This window comes from Schistocerca piceifrons, chromosome 1 (genome assembly GCF_021461385.2).
Source record: "Schistocerca piceifrons isolate TAMUIC-IGC-003096 chromosome 1, iqSchPice1.1, whole genome shotgun sequence".
In the NCBI taxonomy this organism is placed as follows: Eukaryota; Metazoa; Arthropoda; class Insecta; order Orthoptera; family Acrididae; genus Schistocerca; species Schistocerca piceifrons.
In genome coordinates, this window is record NC_060138.1 from 496,604,466 (window position 1) to 496,630,231 (window position 25,766).

The 25,766-nt window shown below is 42.1% G+C and overlaps 1 protein-coding gene across 1 annotated transcript in view; it reads left to right on the forward strand.

Annotated features, from left to right (window-relative positions):
• Positions 1-25,766, forward strand: part of LOC124741781 (succinate--CoA ligase [ADP/GDP-forming] subunit alpha, mitochondrial) — a 74,777-nt gene that overhangs the window by 8,395 nt on the left and 40,616 nt on the right. Inside the window, exon 3 of the mRNA XM_047248733.1 lies at positions 25,469-25,690. Coding sequence (XP_047104689.1) covers positions 25,469-25,690 — 222 coding nt within the window. The remainder of the gene's footprint in view (positions 1-25,468; positions 25,691-25,766) is intronic.

Consider the following 25,766-nt stretch of genomic DNA (forward strand, 5'->3'; position numbering starts at 1 on the left):
TATGCATAAACCTGTGAAGGGTGGAGAGCAGTTTGGGAACACACTGGAAAGAACATGATAAACACATTGTACCTGGAGGGCAGCTATAGGTTCGAGAACACTTGAAAAGTAGAAATATTGCACCTAGGGGACGCAGATGGGAGGAGGAGCATTCAAAAAGTAAAAGTCTTGCACCCAGATGGTGTTTATGAGTGCAGGAAAACTGGTGAAAGAGGAATATTCTGTGTGGAGAGTGTATATGCTTGCAGGAACACTTGAAATATAAATCTGCTGTGCCTGGAGGGCGTATATTAGTGTGGGAGCACTTGAGTAAGAAATAGAACAGGAAGGGACGACTAGCAGTTAGTCCTGGCACTTCGATATCAAAGCCTCCAATGACTGAGCGTGCGGCAGAACATGTAAAAGTATAGGAAAGAGAAGCATAAGTTGCTCTGTTGGAACAGGAAAAGGCTTGCCTACTGAGGTCGTTCGACAACATTGGCAAGGAAAGTCAGGAATGACAGCATCGACAGTGATAGCCCATTGGTGGGTGTTGCATGTCAATGATTGCTGCCAGCTCCACATAGCATTGGAGGGGAAGATCCAAAATTGATAGACTGGCTGATGTCAGAGAGCGTGCTGCTGGAGATTCCAGGAGAGACTGGATGCACAGACCACAGCAGCATTTGCATAAACCCCAGAGCATGTTGTGTTTTGGCTTTCTGTGGTTGTGAGCCAGCATAAATATGATGCACAGATACATTGTGACCTACTTGTGGGTGTGGGGCTCTTGAAGGTGAAATATTGTCTGAGATAGCAGTGCTGTGGTTGTGAATGTGCACACTACTGCCGTTGAGCCTAGTGTCTTTCATGACGGGAGCCAAAGAATTTGTGGACAACAGATCAGCGTGTTTGGTTGCTGTCCAGCATATTTACTAACACGCAAGATGTGCTGGTCGGTAATGGACTTACCGACATGTAAACTGGCGGTAGGATATGATAACTGATGCTTGGCCACCCATGGGACATGGGTGTGCTACTGGTTGCTATTGTGTAAGCATTTAGCCACAGATGCAGCACTATGATTCATTCCTATACAACTCTGTGATCCAGACATAAATCCTCAAAAATTTCCCCCTCAAATTAAAATGTTGAAAGTAGAAGACTTCTTTTGATGAGGAATTCTGTGTGTCCTCGTGCTGTTATGCTTCTTATATCCTCCTTGCTTTATCCATCATACATTATTTTGCATCAGAGGTAGCAAAATTTCTTCTTTTGGTCTATTACGTGACCTTCACTTCCCATGATAAAATCAACACTAGTCTCATTTCTGCTGCTCATGGATGGTTCTCTCTCCATCTATATTGTGTGTGCTGTTCAATGGGTCCTTTAATTGTTCGCCACTATCACTGAGAATCACAATTTCATCAGTAGATTTTATCATTGATATCCAATGGCTCTGAATTGTATTTCCACTTCTTATCATTTCTTTTAATTCTTTCGTGGCTTCTTTGAATACAGCTTGAACACTTGAAGATAAAGACTGCATCACTGCCTAATACCCTTCTTAATTCGATAACTTCTCTCTTGGTCTTCATTTGTTATTGTTCCATTGTGGTTCTTGCGTAATACAGAATATTAATCATCTTTCTTTGTAGATTATACCTATTTTTCTAGAGATCTGAATAGCTTTCTCTATTTGATCTTGTTAAATTCTCTTTTCTAGATTGAGTAATCTTATATGATCTCTCACATTTTGTCAGCGTGATTGATTTCCTTTATGGTGTTCTAACCGAGCTATTGTTCCCATTTTATCCACACTGTTTCAATGACCGACCCAGCCATCTTCTTCAACTGCTGTGAGTTTTGCTGTTACTAGTATTCACTGCCTGGACCCCAACCACGTTTTGAACTATTGTTCGTCTCATGGCACTATTTATAGCCATGTTAGAGTCACGATGCTACCTACACTATTTGATGCTCTTTAGTTTTTCAGAGCTTGCATTGATATTCTGTGAAATTCAAATGTTCTCGGCTTGTACATGCTCTGCTGGACATGGTGGTTGGCAAGATTTTAATAAATTGAGTGCTGGACAACATTTGTTATTTAAACTGAAATCTACATCCTTGTTTATTAGCTTTTGTGACACATTTATTTCAGAAGACTCCTTAATTATGCTGTCCCAGAGATTTGGCGTTTGACACTGGACACAACGTTTCATGATCACATTCGAGGCAATGCTTGGCGGCAGGTGCTTTGCTTCGTTTTTCTGTCGACTATTCTGATAGTCTGCACCTCATAATACATGCCGAATTCACATGGCATGTGATACACACCCATCTTTTGGAGACCAAGATTCTCTTTAACATTACAAAGAATACTTCTTATCGTAGTTGTAGGAAGTGAAATACATTGGATGTCACAACATCTCCAATGGAGAATGAGTAGCATTGAGAAGTCTGTAAATTCCAAGAATGATTGCCTATCAAAGTTGTGGGGTCCAAAAGATACATATCAAACGTGCAATCCTAAATCGATCATGCGACTCTGGTGGCGGGCATTACGAGTATGCTTACGGTGGTCACTACAGCAACGACAAAAGAAGAGTGTTACAAAAATACTTGTAATTACACGGCAGACAACTTAGCTTACTCGTTGTCGGTGTTATCGTCATGCGAAAGTCCGTGTGATGTGTACTCTACAGGAACAATTCTCTTTTTGCCATAGCCTGGGTAAACTCTGCCAGTATCACACAAGAATATGGTTAGAGTGTCACATGCGTTAACTTTTCCTTGCAAACGCAAGTTGTGGAAATAGAGGTACTGAAGCAAGTATAGTTCATCTCTTTGTCCTGGACATCCTTCTCTTTTAATGGAAGACTTCACAGATTTCCATAGCTTCTTGATGTTCTGCATGTGCACACTGGGGTCATCCGAAGACGTGAACTCTACAGAGTGGTTGACAAACTCCTGGGCAAATCCTTCTGCTTTGAGTGTCTTGTAGGACTGAAATCTGTCTGTAATGACTTTACTACAAGGCAGTACGAAGTGCTTTATCAGACCCACTGAAGTGACCTTGTCTCTGGACAGTACTCTGACAACAAAATACTTCCAGGACTCTCGTTCTGTTCCACCGAATACCCAAATGTGATCGATTTCACCCTTTGAATGTTGTTCTCTGTGGTTTTTCTTTCTTGCTATGTGAGATTCATCCACTTCAAAAACTTTATTTGGGCCACCAATCGGTACACTGTCATTCATCACTACCATGTAACACACTTCTCTGCAAAACCTGAAATCTTTGCACACGGTATTAGCAGATAAGTCAGTTTCTGATGCTGTTGCTTGCAAGATGTAGTCTCACATCCAGCAAGATAGAAGAATTATGCTGGTCTGGATGGATAATTGGGAAGAGGCGAACCATATATTCTTCCTGATACTCGTTCGCTTTCCGCACTGTCCGAAATGAAATTGTAACGGTATTTCAGCATCGAAACTCTTCTTAAGAAGTTGTACACACTTCTTATCACCACAGTCTACACAGTCCCTCCTTTATTCATCTGGTAGTACTCCATATTTGCGTCAAAAAGTCAATTAATTTTCTACGCTGGATAAGCATGGAATCAGATTTTTCCATGTGAGAGAATCTGCCAAAGAAATGTCAAGAACACCAGACATCCCACTCACTATCGACATAAATCGTCTGGCTTTCCCTAGCAACTCACAAATAATTCGCGGAGGTATGTTATTTAGAGCAACTAAGGGAATGATGGAAAAAAGATAAAAATGACAATCACAAATAATTAATCATAACGCCCACCACCAGAGTTGCATGCTTGATTTACAATCGCACATTCAATATGTATCGTTTTGACCCCGCGACTTTGATAGGCAATTATTCTTGGAATTTACCCCGAAGTCTATGGAGTATAAGCAAATTGTAGTTCTCCGAGCTGACAGGAGCAGTACTACAGTCATCACGTAACGTGTAGACTATAGTAAGAAGATTTTCAGTCTTTTGAGTGACGTAGCACACAGGCAGATAAATGCTGTTTTTATGAATAAAATGGAGAGAAAGATGAGGACTTCTCTCAATGAACCAGGTTTGGCATGTAATAGCATTAAAGATCTTAAAACATGAGCGGCAGTACCATTGCAACTATAACACTTTACTAATGTGCACAAGGGAAGACTTCATCTAAGACCCATAGTTAGTAACACTGACACACCTGCATACTGCCTGTCAGAATACCTGAATAACATTCTCAGTGAATATGTGGGGAAATGCAAACATCGCATTTGCAACTCCATTGACTTTCTACTGTGGCTCTAGGATATGGATATTATGGCCAGTTTTGATGTTGTCTCCATCTTTATGAGAGTTTGACTTTCTGATTTCTTGTAACTAATCACTGAACAGTTTGACAGTTGTTTCATGGAACTTTTTAGATAAGTTCTTACATCAACTTATTTCCTGTTCAGTAGAATATATGAACAAACTGATGGTGTGGTGATGGGCAGCCCATTAACACCATGTGGTGAACATATCCATGGAATGTTTTGAAGCAAAGATATTAGAATCTGCCAACTTGAAATCAACATGTTTCTATTGGTATGTAGACAATGTGTTTATGGTGTGGCCACATGGAATAGAAAAGCATCAGAAGTTCCTGGAACTTTTAAACTGTATCCACCATAATATAAAATTCACAATGGAACTTGAAAGAGAGAGTCATATGCCTGTCTTTGAATTGTTAAGGGAAGAAAGGATGGATTCCTGGGTCACAGTACATGTAGATAACCTACACACTGCCTCCATCTACAAGTGGCAAGCCATCACCATCCATCACAGAGAAATTTGGTGCTAAAGACTTTTGTCCACCTGCGGGTCCGGAGGTTAGAAGAGGCCCGAGGTATTCCTGCCTGTCATAAGAGGTGACTAAAAGGAGTCTCACACCTTTCGGCCTTTATGTGATGGTCCCCTGTAGGGTTTGACCTCCATCTTTCAAATTTTTCCTGAAGAGCGAGCCACTTGGGGAAGAGCGCTTTACATGGTGCATCGTGTCCATCGTGCATTGAGATCTTTACCCCATTTTCTCGTTGTGGCATTGCAGTCCTGTTCATCCTCCATCTCTTGATTGAGGTCACCTTCCTGCGTGCGTTTGCCTCCACCCACTATGCAGTGTCACTTTTTGTGCTGATGATGACCATGGAATTCTTTGCACCTCATATCCAGCCTGGTAGCCGCCGTGTACCCTGTTTGTTGTAGTCCCCTGACAACACAGGGATCACTCTGCTGATGCCCACGCTGTTAACTCCCCACGTATGACATGGAGTAGGTGCCCATCTTTGTGGGGCATCAGGACTCCAGGCAATGGCCATCCTGCCAGGTGGCCCTAGCTGAGGCTGGGTGGTGCCCATGGGGAGGGCCCCTGGTCGGAGTGGGTGGCATCAGAGAGGATGACAGGCCATGAGGCGTAGTACGTCATCTCTTGCTGGTGGTCCACTGCTTGCAGTCTCTAAACAGGCAAAGTCTAACTTCAGTGCTAAGAAATATGACCCCAAATTGTTCCCATCCCTGGCCACACCATGGGAGGAATGCCAGGCCAAGGATGGCAGTGAAGCTTATTCATCCCGGTACCTCATATTACGGGAGTTGATTGGGAATCTTCAATGTCCATGAAGCCTCAGTTTTTTGTGGAGCATTTGGAGGACAAGTTTGGGGAGGTGGAGGGCTTGTCCAAAATGCACTCTGGGTCAGTCTTGATAAAAACAGCATCCTCTGCCCCGTCACAGGCATTACTCGCTTGTGACAAGTTGGGGGAAGTTTCTGTTACCATCACGCCCCATAAGAGCTTAAATATGGTCCAGGGTATTATATTCCACAGGGACCTTCTTTTGCAGTCTGACGACGGGCTGCACGCCAATTTAGAGCAGTGAGGTGCTCATTTCGTCCAGCACATCCATCAGGATCCAAGGGATAATCAGGTTGCCACCTGTCCTTCATCTTGGCCTTCGAGGATGACACATTGCCCGAAAAAGTCAAGGCGGTGGTCTAGCGCTGTGATGTAAAGCCCTATATCCCTCCCGCAATGCGGTGCTTTAAATGCTGGAAGTTCGGCCATATGTCTTCTCGCTGTACTTCCAGCATCACATGTCGAGATTGTGGACATCCATCACATCCCAATACTCCATGTGCCCCGCATCATTCACCTTGCTCGCAAGACTGCAGGATTTTACAGCAAGAAAGGAAAATCATGAAATATAAGACCCTGGACCAACTGACCTACACTGAGGCTAAGAGAAAATTTGAACATCTACATCCTGTGGTTACGACCTCCTGTTTCGGCGCCGCTACAAGGACAGTTGTTGCCCCATCAGTTCCTCGCATTCCTGTTGCCTCTCAGAACCAGAATAGTAAACCTGCCCCCTTGATGGTGGGGGGCAGTTCCTTTCCTGTTTTTCCCTCAGCACCTACTTCGGCTTTCTGAGCCAGAGAAGCATATGTCTTCTTCGGCTCCTCTCGCTAGGAAGGGGTCCCTTGGGTCACTCCATTCCCAGGTTTCTGCTAGTGGGAAACGTGATGCCCGCCAGTGGCTAAAGAGCCCAAAAGCAGCTGGTCATAGGGCTTCACACTCATCCTCAGTCCCAGAGACTGAGCCAATGAAGTCCTCACAGCCAGGGAAACCCAAGGAGCAGCAAGAGAAATCGAAAAAGAAGGTCCCCAAGACGAAGGGAATTGCGGTGGCACCCACACAACCACTACCTACAAGCTCTGTGTCTGCAGATGAGGTGGAGATTCTAGAATCCGCTGAGGACCTAGATCTCGCTGGACCCTCAGACACAATGGATATAGATTGCTTAGGCAAAAAGCTGGTAGCACCAGGTGACCCTGTTGCTTAAACTGCCTCATTGAATGTTCTATGCCTTCCCAGTCTCATGATAATGTCATCCATCAGTGGAATTGCAGTGGTATTTTCCACTGCCTGGCTGAGCTGTGGCAACTGCTAAGCCTTACACCTGCTTTCTGCATTGCCCTCCAGGAAACCTGGTTCCCGGCAATGCGAACCCCTGCCCTCTTTGGCTATAAGGGATACTGCAGGAACCGTAGCGGCTATAATTGAGTGTCAGGTGGAGTTTGCATTTATGTCCTAAACTCGGGTTGTAGTGAAACTGTGCCCCTTCAAACCCCTCTTGAAGCTGTGGCTGTCTGAATAAGGACGACACAGGAAATAACTGTCTGCAATGTATATCTTCCTCCAGAAGGTACAGTACCCCTGAATGATTAGCTCCACTGATTGATCATTTCCCTAAACCTTTCCTACTTTTGGGAGATTTTAGCACCCTGGGAGGTTTTAACACCCATAACCTCTTGTGGGGTGGCGCCGTACTTACTGGCCGAGGCAGAGATGTCAAAACTTTACTGTCTCAGTTCGACCTCTGCCTCTTAAATACTGGGGCCACCACAGATTTGATTGTGGCTCCTGGTAGCTGCTCGGCCATTGATTTATCAATTTGCAGCCCAGGACTTCTCCCATCTATCCGCTGGAGAGCACATGACGACGTGTGTGGTAGTGACCGCTTCCCCATCTTCCTGTCACTGCCCTGGCATCAGGCCCATGGACGCATGCCCAGATGGGCTTTAAACAAGGCAGACTGGGAAACTTTCACCTCAGCTGTCACTGTTGAATCTCCCCCACATGCTAACACCGATGTGATGGTCAAGCAGGTGACTGCAACAATAGTTTCTGTGGCAGAAGACACAATTCCTCACTCTTTACAGTGCCCCTGGCAAAAGACAGTCCCATGGTGCTTGCCGAAAGTCACTGAAGCAATTAAGGAGGGTCGGTGAACTCTACAGCGGCATAAGTGGTACCCTTCCATGGAACACCTCATTGCCTTTAAACGGGTCTGTGCCCCAGTTTGCCAACTTATCAAGTGATGGAAGCAAGAGTGTTGGGAGAGATATGTCTCAACCATTGGGTGCCATAAGTCACCTTCCCAAGTGTGGGCAAAGATCAAACATGTTTTTGGGTACCAGGCCCCAACAGGTGTTCCCGGCATTAACATTAACGGCGTATTATCTACTGATGCAAACGTGATTGCCAAGCACTTCGCTGAGCACTATGCTTGAGCCTCTGCGCCAGAGAATTACCCCCCAGCCTTTCACATTCTCAAACGGCAGCTAGAAGGGGAAGTCCTGATTTAGTACACACCACAGTGAATCCTATAACGCCCCATTTACAGAGTGGGAGCTCCTCAGTGCCCTTGCACGTTGCCCCGACACAGCTCCTGGGCCAGATCGGATTCACAGTCAGATGATTAAACATCTCTCATCTGACTACAAGCAACATCTCCTCCTAATCTTCAACCGGATCTGGTGCGATGGCATCTTTCCATCAGAATGGCAGGAGAACACCAGCATTCCGGTGCTCAAACCCAGTAAAAACCCGTTTGATGTGGATTGCTATCGGCCCATCAGCCTCACCAATGTTCTTTGTAAGTGGCCTACTGGCTTCATGTGAGGACGGCTTCTGCCAAGGTCGCTCTACCACTGATGATCTTGTGTCCCTCAAGTCTGCCATCCGAACAGCCTTTTCCAGACACCAACACCTGGTTTCCACCTTTTTTTATTTACGAAAAGCGTATGACACCACCTGGCGACAATATATCCTTGCCACATTATACGAGTGGGGTCTCCGAGGCCCACTCCCGATTTTTATCCAAAATTTCCTGTCGCTTCGTACTTTCCGTGTTCAAGTTGCTGCTTCCCATATCCAGGTGAATGTGGTCCCGCAGGGCTCTGTATAGAGTATACCTCTATTTTTAGTGGCCTTTAATGGTCTAGAAGCAGCTGTAGAGCCGTCCATCTTACCTTCTCTGTGTGCAGACAACTTCTGCATTTCGTACTGCTCCACCAGTACTGTTGTTGCTGAGTGGTGCCTGCAGGGAGCCATCCACAATGCACACTCACCTTCATCAGCTTAAGTGGAAGTGGTGGCAGCACCTCAATGCCCTGTGCTGCCTGAGTAACACCAACTGGGGTGCAGATCATTATACGCTGCTACAGCTCTACAGAGCCCTTGTTCAATCCCACTTTGACTATGGGAGTCTGGTTAACGGTTCGGTGGCACCCTCAGCATTGCGTTTACTCAACCCAGTGCACCACTGTGGTGTTTGCCTAGCGACAGGAGCTTTTAGGATGAGTCTGGTGACCAGCGTCCTTCTAGAGGCCGGTGTCCCTCCATTGCAGGTTAGGCATGCACAACTGCTGACAATTACATTACACACATTTGTAGTTCACCCCTGCATCCGAATCACCATCTCCTTTTCCCACCCACAACAGTCTATCTCCTGCATTGGCGGCCCAGGTCAGGGCTTCCAATTGCAGTTCGTGTCCGATCCCTTCTTTCCGAACTGGAGTCCTTGCCTTTACCACCTATACTTGAGGTCCATTCATGTACACCTCCATGGTGTACACCTAGGCTGCAGCTTCGCTGGTAACTTTCACATGGCCCTAAGTACTCAGTTAACCCCGCGATTCTCCACTGCCACTTCCTGTCGATTCTTGACATGTATTGAGGCCATGAAGTGGTTTACACCAACGGCTCATTGGCTGATGATCACGTCGGCTCTGCTTATGTCCATGGAGGACATATTGAACAGCATTCCTTGCCCAATGGCTGCAGTGTTTTCACTGCCGAGCTGGTGGCTATATCTCATGCTCTTGAGCACATCTGTTCATGCTCTGGGGAGTCATTTCTTCTGTGTACTGACTACTTGAGCAGCCTACAAGCTACCCTCATCATCGTTTGTTGGCGACCATCCAAGAGTCCATCTATGCCCTGGAACAGTCGCGTCGTTCAGTGGTGTTTGTCTGGACCCCAGGTCACGTCGGGATCCCAGGCAACAAACTTACCGACAGGCTGGCCAAACAGGCTATGCTGGCAACTGCTTATTGAGATCGGCTTATCTGCAACTGATCCACGTTCAGTACTACGCTGCAAGGTTTTGCAGCTTTGGGAGACGAAAAGGCATAACCTCAGCATGCACAACAAACTGTGTGCCATTAAGGAGACTACGAATGTGTGGCAGTCTCCATGCGGGCCCCTTGCTGTGACTCTGTGGTTCTCTGCTGGCTCCGCATTGGCCAGGCCTGGGTGACACATGGCTACCTCCTGCACCTTGATGGCCCACATCAGTGTCGATGCAGCGCCTAGCTGACAGTTGCCCATATCTTGGTGAGCTGTCCTTTTTTGGCTGCCCTGCGACGGACTCTTCAGTTACCGGACTCGTTGCCATTAATTTTAGCTGACAACACCTTATTGGCTAATTTAGTTTTACGTTTTATACATGACTATGGGTTTTATCATTCTATATAAGTTTTAGTGCATTGTCCCTTTGTGGTCTCCACTCTAATGTTTTTAGGGTGGATGTTTTAATGTGTTGCAGAGTGGCTGGCTTTTCCTTTTTATTCTCGTGGTCAGCAAGCCACGGTAGTCTGCTTTCTTGGTTTTACTACTTCCACCTGGTCCTTGCTTTTGTGGTTTTCTTTTCCTATTTTGTCCATGGTAGTGTTAGTTGTCCTTCTGTTGTTCTTCTGGCTCTTTCTTTCTCCTGTTATTGTGATGTACATCTCCTTTTTCTTCTTTCCCTTGTGTAATTATTTTACCTGGAACAAGGGACCGGTGACCTCGCATTTTGGTCCCTGCTGCCCCCTCCCCCCTCTTTTAAACCAACCAACCAACCTAAAGACTTTGGTCCATAGAGCTCAAACACTTTCAGGAAAGGATAGCATCACCAAAGAATTACAGCAACTATGAATAGTTTTCTGAAGGAATGGGTACTCATATCAAATTGAGTAGGTGATGCAATCAAAACACCTTAGAAAGAGGTTGAGGCTGAGGCCCAGGAAGAGAAGCCAAAAATCGCTTATCTACGTTATGTTGGCCCTATATCCATAAAGATAGATAGTCTGAATATAATAGAGGGAAACATTCCACGTGGGAAAAATATATCTAAAAACAAAGATGATGTAACTTACCAAACGAAAGTGATGGCATGGTGATAGACACACAAACAAACACAAACATACACACAAAATTCAAGCTTTCGCAACCAACGGTTGCTTCATCAGGAAAGAGGGAAGGAGAGGGAAAGACGGAAGGATGTGGGTTTTAAGGGAGAGGGTAAGGTGTCATTCCAATCCCGGGAGGGGAAAGACTAACCTTAGGGGGAAAAAAAGACAGGTATACACTAGCGCGCACACACGTCTGCTTGTGTCTGTGTATGCGCGGATGGATATGTGTGTGCGTGCGAGTGTATACCTCTTCTTTTTTCCCCCTAAGGTAAGTCTTTCCGCTCCCGGGATTGGAATGACTCCTTACCCTCTCCCTTAAAACCCACATCCTTTCGTCTTTCCCTCTCCTTCCCTCTTTCCTGATGAAGCAACCATTGGTTGCGAAAGCTTGAATTTTGTGTGTATGTTTGTGTGTCTATCAACATGCCAGCGCTTTCGTTTGGTAAGTTACATCATCTTTGTTTTAAGATAGATAGTCTCCTACAGAAACATGACATCCAGTGTATTTTGCTCCCTTCAACTACAGATAAAATATATTCTTTGTAATGTTAAAGATGATCCAGGTCTCCAGAATGAATACCACATTCTGTGTGAATCTGTGAATAGGGATGTGGAAGTGGAAATGGATTAAAAATTGCTTGAATAATTGTAAAAATTGATTGGAAAGAATAGTTGAGAAAATTTTGAAAGTAATTTATGATTCTGTGCACAATCTCGGGTGAACTTTATCTAATGCCAATATCAAAAGACCTTGAATATCATACACTCAAGGTCAATAAACATAATTTACATTATGTGCTGCTGCTTTCAGTAGTGTATGGAACCAAATAATCACCACAACCATTGAAACTATTGTTCTCTTTTATAAGTTGTTAAACGCATGAAGCATAGTATTTTTAGTATAAGTAAACCAAATTCAATAGGTGCCTATCAAGTCTGAATCATTACCTTCACATTAATTCCATTGTGTTTAGTCTCGAGTGTGACAATGTCGATGCAGGAACGTGCCTCCAGATAAGTCATTAATTATTCTTGTCTGCACCGAACCTCCTGATGCAGGATCTCAGTGGTGAGAGAAATGATGAACAGATAGGAGTTGAACTTATAACCGTGTGAATAAATATTCCTTTTCTAATAACTTTCTATAATACTTTTAATGAATGCTTAAAATCCACATTTTTAACAGTACTGGTATGACGGATCCAAGCATATGTCCGTACACTACTACCTCCCAAAACAAAATGTGAAGATACATGAATTAATAAATTGAAGGGCGTATTTCTTACTTTGTTACATACAGCCATTTAACAATGTATCAAAACATTATCCTTTCCACAAAGCAACTTGTTAATTTACTTTTGGTGGCGTCTTTGGTTTATAGCTCATTCAGTTTACCTACAGCTTTTTATATATATATATATATATATATATATATATATATATATATATGAAAAGAAATAAAAATAACATGGTTCGATACAGATGGCATGTCTTACAAGGCACAGATTGTCAGAACAGTCAAGAAGAGATGCAAGGAACATCAGCGACAACCCCGGCTAAAACAATTAGGCAACTCAGCTGTCACCAAGCACTGCCTCGAATATAATCATAAAATGATGTGATCATTGTCATGGTGAAAACACCAAGTTTCTGGGACAGTATAATTAAGAAGTCAGAATAAATAAATGTGCCAGAAAAGGTAATAAACAGGGGTGGAAGTTTCAATTTAAATAACACTTGTCATCCAGCACTCAATTTATTAAAATCTTGCCAGCCATCCCATCTACCAGAGCAGGAAAACACTAAGAGAATTTGTTTTTCACATAATATCGGTCCAGAATACAAAAGAGCATCAGTGAGCATAATTAGGGTCTGGAATTGAACTCAGCTATAAATATCAGCACGAGACCAACAACGGTAAAACTCACAATACCTGAAGCAGATGGCTGGATCTGTTGTTGAAATACTGTGCATAAAATGGAAACAATAACCCAGCAGGACATCTGAAAGAAAATTCTATAATTGCTTTTTCTTAAATTTTGCCATCTGTTAAGTGCATCAGAACTGCCTCTCTGGTGCCTTTACCTGTCCTCAAATCCTAAAGCTCTCAGTTTTCTTTTCCATTTTTTTGTATGTTATTATTGTCAGCAACTTGGATGAATGAGTTGTCACTTTAATTATGTGATAGTTGTTGCATTTACCTTCCCAGGATCTTGAGGATTGAATGGAAGATATTCTTCCAAAAGTCTGATGCTATGTCTTCAGTCACATAGTCTGTTTCCTAACTGGAATAACATCTTGTTCAGTTTCTTGCAGTGATATAAGAACTTTTGAGGGAATGTTCCTTTTCCCATGTTTTGATTGCAAGTCTTCCAGTGCAAAGTGTCGGGATAAATAACCTGCCATGTGACATGACAGGTGCATGGCAGTTGCGTGGAATGCATGTGTCTTGGCACAATGTCTACTTCAGACAGTGAAGATATTGTGAATTTAGTCAATTAATGCTAATCAACAAAAATCTAAAAGTTGTTGTCGAGTATATCCTTTCTGGCATGTTGTTGTAGACAAACGTGTTGCTCTTTGAAGTATTTAAAGAGTTGAATATTTATTCACCTTTCATTTTATTTTTACTGAGGACACACTACCATATGAAGAATTGTGGCTGAAATGACAAAATGAATATGGGAATATACGCAGCTTGAATATTTACAAACAACAAATAAAAAAAAGCTGTAAAAAAATTACTGATTGCCATTGAGGACTGTGGAATTTACTAATCTGTATTGATAACTTAGATGGGAAGAAGGGCCTACAGCAGGGTCAAAGTATTTGCTACATCTGGATCAGCATTTAACGATAAAGGTTTCCCATTCATAATTTTTTTGTTTGTTTCAGATGCAAATTGATTTTTTTTTTCAGTTTATTGGGGAGTATGAGCACAAAATTATTAAAAGAAAGCCCTTTTGGTGTTGCATGTTTGGTGACAAGATCCTTGTTCTTGAAAATACACCTCTGCCATAAGCTGACCCAAATTTACCAATTACTTAGCCGCATATGAAGTTTTTCCTCTCGTAAAAAAACGTAATGATACCTTATCCTTATCAACAATTAACTGATGGAAGGTGCATATTTAGTTGCACATTATCTAGGAAAAGACATTCTGTAGAATGTTCTTTTGATATGCTAGTGTCAGAGTTATGAATGTTGGATACTTCAGTATATTTTGAAATGAAGAAAATCTGATAGTTCGAGTTATTTGTGTGATACATCTCTTTGTGTGGTCTCATGGTTGTATGTATTTCAAGTCATCTGTGGAGTGCAGTGTAGTGTAGACTAGCCTATTGAGAAATCACATCAAAACACAGGAAACCAATAGATACTTAAAAGAATGGCTGGAGTTGAGAAACTGGCTTTGTAGTATCTTTCTTTGTCTAAATGGAGCACTCTCTTTGCAGAAGAAAGTATATATATAGTTGCATACCAAAAGGATCCAATGTTACGTCTCATGCAGCAAATCAGTAAAAAAAAAATTGCAGGCATGTTGTGTAGAAAACCACGTTACTTATTTTTATTTAGTGCTACATAGTCTATCTTTCTTAAAAATATATAAAGTGAATTTCAATTATAGTTCCTGACTCTAATATTTCACTTTCAATCCTTTCTCATCCTTTTATCTTCAGAATTCGTGTGATGTATTCAGCACTGCTCTGATTGTAAATACTTGGATATTTCCCCACAAGACCAAGAAAATTAATATTGAGCTCATGATCATCTCTCATTTTTCCTTCATACAGTGAAAATCACAAAACCAAAACAAACTTTTGTTAACTATCATTAGTACAGACATAGCATTGTGACAAAAGTGTAATGTGCCACATTCGTCAGGCAGTAACATGGGGTGCTGTATGATTCAGTTATGTCGTGTCAGTCCAGTAGACATTACTCCATTATATTGTGTTTGCTCCATCTAAAGTTGCCAGCTAGATGGGTGCCTTTTGTCATGCCAAGCCACTTGCCACATTATTCTGATGCCCAGCATAAGCTCTGTGAAACTCTCGGCTCTAATACAAGATCCCCCATGTCTTCCAAATTGATGATACCTATGTCATCTTGTATCACATCAAAACCAATTCCTCCTCCTCATAGAGGCCCCAGTATACTCTTTCCACCTGTCTGCTCTCTCCTCTGCATTTAACAGTGGAATTTCTTTTGCACTCTTGTTGTTGATGTGTTTGCTTTTTATTTCTCCAAAAGTTACTTTAACTGTCCCTCTAATGACCATTTTCTTTCCGATTTCTTCACATTTTTCATGCTGACATATCTCTTTATTTTCTTTGCACTTAATATCATTCCTAATTTATTTACATTGATGTATTCTTTCCTTCTTCTTATGAATGACTCAATATGAGGGACATTTTCAGACAGTTCATCTTTCTCCCAGTAGTTATCTTCAATTTTTCGTGATCGTTTAATACACTTTACCAGGAGTCTGGAGTTACAGCTTGCAACACTGAATCAAAACATATCACTTCATGAAAGTGATAAGTTACTACCAGTAACTGTTACTGATGAACAATGACTGTCATCTGCACATAGAAATTTCGTTAAGTGGGTAATAAATTCGAATACACATACTTTGAGAGCAATTGTTTGTGTGTGTATGAAGTCTAGAGTTTTGTTGCCGTGTTTCTACAAGAAACAGCTCGTGACCACCATTCAACATTTGCTGGGTTGGAAGTTGCTCCATAGATGTGCACCCCTTCTCAGAAATATGCAGCGCTCCAGAGAATGATGAAGCTCGTGACAATAAAAGGATGATGGCAGACGGACAGTGGAAGGTTTGTTCTGTCTGTATACCATAAAGTGGAAAGACTGTTGAATTAATGTAACAAAAGTTAATACTTATCGACAGAAATGTATTAGAAAGTGTTGCATGCTGTCATATTTAGTTAATAAATAATATTTTGTGAAGAAGCTGTATCTCTTATTTTTTGGAATTGAGAGAGCGTTAGGGCACACATTTTCAGCCGAAAGATTTCAGTCCATGGAGAAAAAGCCAATGACAAGAATAAGCATGGCAAGTAATTGGGAGTACCAGGTGATCATATTATCATTCCAATACCCTTTAAGCTTTCTCTGTTAGTCTAACTACAAACTAGCTGAGTTGGAGTACAGTTAATATTTCAAGACATCTTGGCGTAAAGTGTTAAAAAGCTTCCATACCTCTACCATTTCCTAATGTGTTAGCTGTATCCATTTCTGCTACTTATCCCTTTACTTGATTGGATTAAGCTCCCAATGAGCCACTAGTTACCAAACAAGTTTTACATCTGGTTGAAGTTGTTTAGTTACTTGTTCCAGTTCTTTAATGCTGTTTGAAATAAGTCCTGACTAGGCATATCAGCTTTGTCTTAGTCCATTTCCTAAAATCATCAACTCAAGGTGACAGTGAAATATTCTTTGATGCTATACAAGACATGATCTCACCTTTCAGCCATGATATGCTCAGGTTTTTAGTTGAAGGATCAACCATCGTATAATATGGAGCTTGATTAGGTCAGACGTAGGGATTTTGGCACCCCATGTGAAAATTTCATTCACCGCCACCCTCCCCTTCCTTACAGTTTCAGATGTAGACAAATTTTTTCGCAGTGTTGTTCATCTACCTTATTTTCAAATAGCAGACTAGCTTATACCTCTTTTTAACATGAACACGTCTAAAAGACCAGAGCCAGGTGTGGCTCACCAGTTGACGACAGAAGTGAAACATTTAAAATGTAATACATTTTGAGTTATAGCTCCAAAATTAACTATGCAAATCAAAATTAAGTTATGTCACTCACAGAGTGTATAAGCTAAGTAAATTCTGTTCACTTTTTCTCGAGGCCTGTGCAGAGAGGAGCGTGCGGTGTGGAGGGGTAGCACCATGTCTGCCGCAGGGTGTGTAACAAGTTGGGAGTAGAGATGGGTAGAGTTCTTGCAGTACTTCCAACATTCACAGTTAGCACTTTGTACTGATTTCTTGCTATGGCGTAAGTGACGTGCGGGAATGACAGGTTTTGTGATAGTGCATATTAACATACACATTTATCTTCGCAGCATTAAATATTCATAGCACACCACAAAGACATAGAAACAAACCCACAACTGTTCACTGAACAGGTTTTCTCTGGAGTGCTGAACAATCATGGATCAAGTAAGTTGGCAAGAGCTGTGAAAGGTATGAAACGTTCTGAATTTTGTCAATGAAATCAGAGGAGAACTGTCGGTCTCAGGAAACAAAAAAAACTAAATGTGAAATAGCACTTCAAACAATAGGTTTACACTGGTTGGTGACAGTTAGCAACCAATTTGTCTGTCAGACAAACCGAATGTGATTCTGTCCTGCAACAGATCTTAAGCAAATGATGAAAAAGCATGACATACATAAATAAATCAAAACTAAAATTAATGATAAACATGTTTACGTTATATTACTCCTTTATGACTTCATTGAAATCCAAACATTCAGCTATCTAATGTTCAGTCTATACTGTTGCAAGTTCATACAGTCTTGCCTGGGCCATTGTTGATTTCAGGTACGTTTTAATCAGTTTAAGCCACAGAAAACTTCTTTCTCCACTTGGCACTGTGACCAGTTGTGTAAGCGTATTCAGACTACACATACCTTGTGCACAAATCCATACTTTTGTGTGAGTTTTGGTATGGTACCAGGCTTTACCAAAACTTCTTTCTCCACTTGCCACTGTGACCAGTTGTGTATGCGTATTCAGACTACACATACCTTGTGCACAAAGCCATACTTTTGTGTGAGTTTTGGTATGGCACGAGGCTTTACCAACATCATCATCATCAGGATTTCCTTCCAGTGAGCCAGGTAGGAACTTTGTGAATGATATGCCTCCATTGGGTCCTGTCCTGGTATAGCTTTTTCCTCTCCACTACATCCCATGTTACTCCTCTCCTCTTTACCAACATTGAGACCAATTTAAGTTCATGTTTAAAATCGACAAGACTGATGTCAGCCTACTCATGAGTGAAACTGTCACGCTGTTTATAACACTTGTCACTTACAACATCAGGTGACATGCCTTTAATTTACTAATGTCAAACAAAAAATCAAAAAGCTAACTGACACATAAGCTGTTGAAATCTCTCACTGTGAGTACATATTATTACACACAGTACTTTAAAGTAAAAATCGATTGTGTATTGCATACCTGGATCTTCAGTTTTTCTCTTCTCCCTCGTACTGGAACTGTATCTTCTTCCATCTTTTCATATTTATGGTTGGTATCGACATCTATGTCAAGTTGAATTGTCAATTCCTTAGCGTGTAGTAGGTAAACTTGGAATTTGAGGTCGTCCCTGCAGTTTGTGAAATGTCCTGTTGCCCTTCTGAGTGAGTATATAGCTTTCAGTATATCTGTGGTAATAATTTGTGGGTGTATGCTGACAATATTAATATGGAGTAATATCATCATTGCATCACCACTTCTGAAAAGAACGTAAATTAACGGATAAGTTTCGTGAAACTGCCAGCCTCATGTGCGACCATTCTGTGTCCATATTTTCGTCTTCACTTATTTCAACTAGTGCATCATAGACCTCTCCTATGCTATTCATAAGAGGGGTGAGTACGTCAATCTTACTGTCCCATCTTCTTGTACTCAATAACACCAACATTATGGCAGATATACTACCATTCAAAACTGTCCAGCATCGTGTACATCCATAAAAGAAATCACAATTTTTTCTCAGCAAACAAAAAAGTGAAACTGCGTATTCAGATGCCTTTGAAGCATTATTCACTACTAGATTTATGGAATGACTATTGCAGGGAATTTAAAATGCCGTAGGATTTATATCTAAAAATCTGCCTTTGCATTCCAATGTTCTTGTCTTTTACATTAGAACCGTTATCATCGCCTCTTCCCTCTTGGCCTCCAAATGAATTTTCATTTCCTCTACCTGTTTTAACTTTACATCTGTAACCCTTAAACCAGATATATCTCTTACAAGTACACAGCCAAGCAAATGTTCACCAATAGTTATATCACACGTCAGCATCACTAGACTTCACAATAAAGAAATGCACTACCATTGTCATTTGCTCAGTGCCAGAAATATCAGGTGTACAGTCCAAAATTTACTATAATATTTGGCGGCTTTCAATGAAGACAGTACTTTGTTTTTAATTTTTTGATAGATGATATGAATTATTTCATTCAGTAGGTTTTTCCGCAGATAATGATCAGACGTACCTTTTCACCACAAGTTTTTCTCCTTATATGTTCACCTGGAAACGAATCAAATTTTTCAGATAATTTGACCAGCTTTTAAAAAATCCAGTTGTTGTTATTAATCAGTTTGTATGATGTTCCTCTCAAAGTAAGGCACTCACTAGCCAAAAAATTAATAACTGTGAAGTGGTGCTTGATTTCACTGTTCCACAGTAGCAAAATTCATCTCATTGTGGTAGTCACCAGTCTTTTTCTTCCCAATAAAACAGTTTTGCACCATAAAAAAAACCCACCTCCACTTCCGATATGTAAAATTACAATGTGTTTCTCAGCTCCATATCATCTCTTGAATCCTCCATATCATCCATAAATCTGCTGCACGTATCCTCAGAATTGATTGTAGTTATCAAAGCTATTTTCTAAAGAATCAACCCTGTTTTTTTGTCACCCATAATTCATTATGTGATTCTGATCGCACCAGGTCTCATCTGGAAAGTTCATCTTATGGCCCTGTGTTTGTTCTGTGCCCTGTGTTTCTCATTCTTCTAAGGAAGGCATATTGGGATCTAGCAGCTGTCACAGTCTCCATTAGCACTGGTTTTCTGCTAAGTTTTTGAAACAGAACCCCAAACTTTTAACTATTTTCAGAAGAGTAGAGATTGAGGTACTGGGAAAATCTGCTATATTTTCTAGGTAGAGATTTTTAATTGTGGGGAATACCTTATTCATATAAAAATTGTGAGTAGTTCTTCATATTGTGCAAAAAGCAAAATCAGCGATGTGTGTTTTAGAGTGCCCTGGACAAACAGTTTTTTCCTGATTTGAGTGTTGCACTTTCACCATTCTCCTTTGATGACAACAATATTTCAAGACGGTGCACCACTTTCTGATACACAGAAAACCTACTATTCCCTACTCTCCTCTCCTCCCCCCCCCCCCCTCCCTCTTTAAAAGAAATAAATAGAACTTAAAACCATTGCAAGCTTACCCATGACAATGCTGGTCTTGAGAGGCATATGTTGTTACCATTGTGGAAACAATCGGATAGTACCAGTAGCATGCAGGTGAAGCAAGGTCACACAGGCATTCCTTTTCCTAACCACTTAGAGGTAGCTAACAGTACACAGAAATGTTGCATTCAGTTTTGCAACCATGTGTGATGCTAATTGCGAGGTCATACATGCAGACAACCACTCTTCAGTATTATTCTGTACAAAATCCATATCACAATGTATGGTCACAATGGTTGCTGTTTCTTACAAGAGTGAAAGAGACCTTCAGAACAAATACAACCTTTCTGTTATATGTTTACCCTAGGCTAAGAAAAATATATTTTAGAAAAACCATAAAAACATTTTTTGAGTAATTGACAAATTCTCTACTACCAACATATGTGCCTATAATGTATTAAAATTTCTCTAGCATTGAACAAATATATTTCAAGCTATATAGTTTTAAAGTGAACAGTTCCTAGCAAAGATTCCCAAAACCAGGCAATCCTTTTATATATATATATATTTCCTACGTGGAATGTTTCCCTCTATTATAACTCTATATATATATATATATATATATATATATATATATAAAATAGAGGGAAATATTCCACGTGGGAAAAATATATCTAAAAAGAAAGATGATGAAACTTACCAAACAAAAGTGCTGGCAGGTCGATAGACACACAAACAAACACAAACATACACACAAAATTCTAGCTTTCGCAACCAATGGTTGCCTCGTCAGGAAAGAGGGAAGGAGAAGGAAAGACAAAAGGATATGGGTTTTAAGGGAGAGGGTAAGGAGTCATTCCAATCCCGGGAGCGGAAAGACTTACCTTAGGGGGGAAAAAAGGACAGGTATACACTCGCACACACACACATATCCATCCACACATGTGTATGTGTGGATGGATATGTGTGTGTGTGCGAGTGTATACCTGTCCTTTTTTCCCCCTAAGGTAAGTCTTTCCGCTCCCGGGATTGGAATGACTCCTTACCCTCTCCCTTAAAACCCATATCCTTTTGTCTTTCCTTCTCCTTCCCTCTTTCCTGACGAGGCAACAGTTTGTTGCGAAAGCTTGAATTTTGTGTGTATGTTTGTGTTTGTTTGTGTGTCTATCGACCTGCCAGCGCTTTTGTTCGGTAAGTCACCTCATCTTTGTTTTTATATATATATATATATATATATATATATATATATATATATATATATATATATATATATAAAAAAAATAGAGGGAAACATTTCACGTAGGAAAAATATATCTAAAAACAAAGATGATGTGACTTACCAAATGAAAGTGCTGGCAGGTCGACAGACACACAAACATACACACAAAATTCAAGCTTTCGCAACAAACTGTTGCCTCATCAGGAAAGAGGGAAGGAGAGGGAAAGACGAAAGGATGTGGGTTTTAAGGGAGAGGGTAAGGAGTCATTCCAATCCCGGGAGCGGAAAGACTTACCTTAGGGGGAAAAAGGGACGGGTATACACTCGCGCGCACACACACACACACACATCCATCCACACATATACAGACACAAGCAGACATATGCATGGAAACATTCCACGTGGGAAAAATTATATATAAAAACAAAGATGAGGTGACTTACCGAACAAAAGCACTGGCAGGTCGATAGACACACAAACATACACACAAAATTCAAGCTTTCGCAACAAACTGTTGCCTCATCAGGAAAGAGGGAAGGAGAGGGGAAGACGAAATGAAGTGGGTTTTAAGGGAGAGGGTAAGGAGTCATTCCAATCCCGGGAGCGGAAAGACTTACCTTAGGGGGAAAAAAGGGCAGGTATACACTCGCACACACGCACATATCCATCCACACATACAGACACAAGCAGACAAAATATGTGGCTGAGGGACTGCGTCAGCTTTCAGACAACACCACATACAAAGTTTGCCGAGGTAACCCCATTCCCGATGTCCAGGCGGAGCTTCAAGGAATCCTCAGAATCTTAGGCCCCCTGCAAAACCTTTCACCTGACTCCATCAACCTCCTGACCCCACCGACACCCCGCACCCCTACCTTCTACCTTCTTCCTAAAATCCACAAACCCAATCATCCCGGCCGCCCCATTGTAGCTGGTTACCAAGCCCCCCAGAACGTATCTCTGCCTACGTAGATCAACAACTTCAACCCATTACATGCAGTCTCCCATCCTTCATCAAAGACACTAACCACTTTCTCGAACGCCTGGAATCCTTACCCAATGTGTTAACCCCGGAAACCATCCTTGTAACCATTGATGCCACTTCCTTATACACTAATATTCTGCACGTCCAGGGCCTCGCTGAGATGGAGCATTTCCTTTCACGCCGATCACCTGCCACCATACCTAAAACCTCTTTCCTCATCACCTTAGCCAGCTTCATTTTGAATGCCAGACATACCAACAATTAAAGGGAACAGCCATGGGTACCAGGATGGCCCCCTCGTATGCAAGCCTATTCATGGGTCGCTTAGAGGAAGCCTTCTTGGTTACCCAGGCCTGCCAACCCAAAGTTTGGTACAGATTTATTGATGACATCTTCATGATCTGGACTCACAGTGAAGAAGAACTTCAGAATTTCCTCTCCAACCTCAACTCCTTTGGTTCCATCAGATTCAACTGGTCCTACTCCAAATCCCATGCCACTTTCCTTGACGTTGACCTCCACCTGTCCAATGGCCAGCTTCACACGTCCGTCCACATCAAACCCACCAACAAGCAACAGTACCTCCATTATGACAGCTGCCACCCATTCCACATCAAACAGTCCCTTCCCTACAGCCTAGGTCTTCATGGCAAACGAATCTGCTCCAGTCCGGAATCCCTGAACCATTACACCAACAACCTGACAACAGCTTTCGCATCCCGCAACTACCCTCCCGACCTGGTACAGAAGCAAATAACCAGAGCCACTTCCTCATCCCCTCAAACCCAGAATCCCCCACAGAAGAACCACAAAAGTGCCCCACTTGTGACAGGATACTTTCCGGGACTGGACCAGACTCTGAATGTGGCTCTCCAGCAGGGATACGACTTCCTCAAATCCTGCCCTGAAATGAGATCCATCCTTCATGAAATCCTCCCCACTCCACCAAGAGTGTCTTTCCGCCGTCCACCTAACCTTCGTAACCTGTTAGTTCATCCCTATGAAATCCCCAAACCACCTTCCCTACCCTCTGGCTCCTATCCTTGTAACCGCCCCCGGTGTAAAACCTGTCCCATGCACCCTCCCACCACCACCTACTCCAGTCCTGTAACCCGGAAGGTGCACACGATCAAAGGCAGAGCCACATGTGAAAGCACCCACGTGATTTACCAACTGACCTGCCTACACTGTGATGCATTCTATGTGGGCATGACCAGCAACAAACTGTCCATTCGCATGAATGGACACAGGCAGACAGTGTTTGTTGGTAATGAGGATCACCCTGTGGCTAAACATGCCTTGTTGCACGGCCAGCACATCTTGGCACAGTGTTACACCGTCCGGGTTATCTGGATACTTCCCACCAACACCAACCTATCCGAACTCCGGAGATGGGAAGTTGCTCTTCAATATATCCTCTCTTCCCGTTACCCACCAGGCCTCAATCTCCGCTAATTTCAAGTTGCCGCCACTCATACCTCACCTGTCATTCAACATCATCTTTGCCTCTGCACTTCTGCCTCGACTGACATCTCTGCCCAAATTCTTTGTGTTTAAATATGTCTGCTTGTGTGTGTGTGTGTGTGTGTGTGTGTGTGTGTGTGTGTGTGTGTGTGTGTGTGTGTCCGTCCTTTTTTCCCCCTAGGGTGGGTCTTTCCGCTCCCGGGATTGGACTGGCTCCTTGCCCTCTCCCTTGGAGCCCGCTTCCTTTCGTCTTTCCCTCTCCTTCCCTCTTTCCTGATGGGGCGGCGGTTTGTTGCGAGGGCTTGAGTTTTGTGTGTGTGTATGTGTCTGTTTGTGTTTCTGTTGACCTGCCAGCGCTTTCGTGTGGTGGGTCACATCATCTTTGTTTTTATAATAGAGGGAAACATTCCACGTGAGAAAAATATATCTAAAAACAAAGATGATGTGACTTACCGGGCGAGGGCGCTGGCACGTCGATGGACACACGGGCAGACACAGATATGCACGCGGAATTCTGGCTTTCGCGGCCAACGGTTGCTTCATCGGGGGGGAGAGGGAGGGACGAGGGGATGTGGGTTTTGGGGGAGAGGGTGAGGAGTCATTCCGGTCCCGGGGGCGGGGACTCGCACTCGCACTCGCACTCGCACTCGCACTCGCACACACACGCATGTCCATCCATGCATGTGCAGACGCAGGCGGACATATTAAAAGGCCTTTTAATATGTCTGCTTGTGTCTGTAATTGTGTGGATGGATATGTGTGTGTGTGTGTGTGCGAGTGTATACCCGTCCTTTTTTCCCCCTAAGGTAAGTCTTTCTGCTCCCGGGATTGGAATGACTCCTTACCCTCTCCTTTAAACCCACATCCTTTCGTCTTTCCCTTTCCTTCCCTCTTTCCTGACGAAGCAACCGTTGGTTGCGAAAGCTAGAATTTTGTGTGTATGTATGTGTCTGTTTGTGTTTCTATTGACCTGCCAGCGCTTTCGTATGATAAGTCAACTTATATATATATCATTTTACAAGATACCTGTTCTTGTAATTTAAGCCTAAACTCAAGTCTCCACAATAAATCCACATGTGGGAAAATGTGCACTCGATGGTTTGCCAAAAAAACGTGTGTAAATACTATGAGGAGATGTACTTCAGTCCTGTTCGTAGTGAGATTTGTTCCACCACAATAAAGACTGATAGATAACATGTATGATTTGCTTTGCAACATTCATCATTTTTGTGTGATGACAGTAGATTGGTATCCATCTCATTTTACAGATAGTAAAGGAAAGTACTCTAAGAAGACATTTTAGTAAGAAAAAGGAATAGGTGACTTTGGAAACCTCTGTTGAATGCTGAAAACATTCTTGCTGTTTTTACTGCAAAAAATATGGGGCATGGTTTTTCTAATTGTTTATTATTTTATCAGAGCAATATATATTTACCATAAATATACAGTACACATTCACTGCATTTTCTATCTTTTTTAGTCACTGAATAATACAAATTTATTATGACTCACTCATTAAATACATCATTTGATATTCACGTTTTACAGGCGAAATCTGCTACAGGAGCAGATGCGACAGTTATTTATGTTCCTCCGCCAGGAGCTGCTAAGGCAATTCTAGAAGCAATTGATGCAGAAATACCACTTATTGTATGTATTACTGAAGGCATACCTCAGCAGGATATGGTAAAAGTTAAGCATAGGCTTCTGGCACAAGATAAGTCTCGACTTGTTGGTCCTAACTGCCCAGGCATAATTGCTCCAGAACAAGTAAGTATTCTTTCGCAGGCCTGAATTTCTATATATTTTGAGTTTCTGAAAATAAATTGAAAGCCACTTCTAAGTT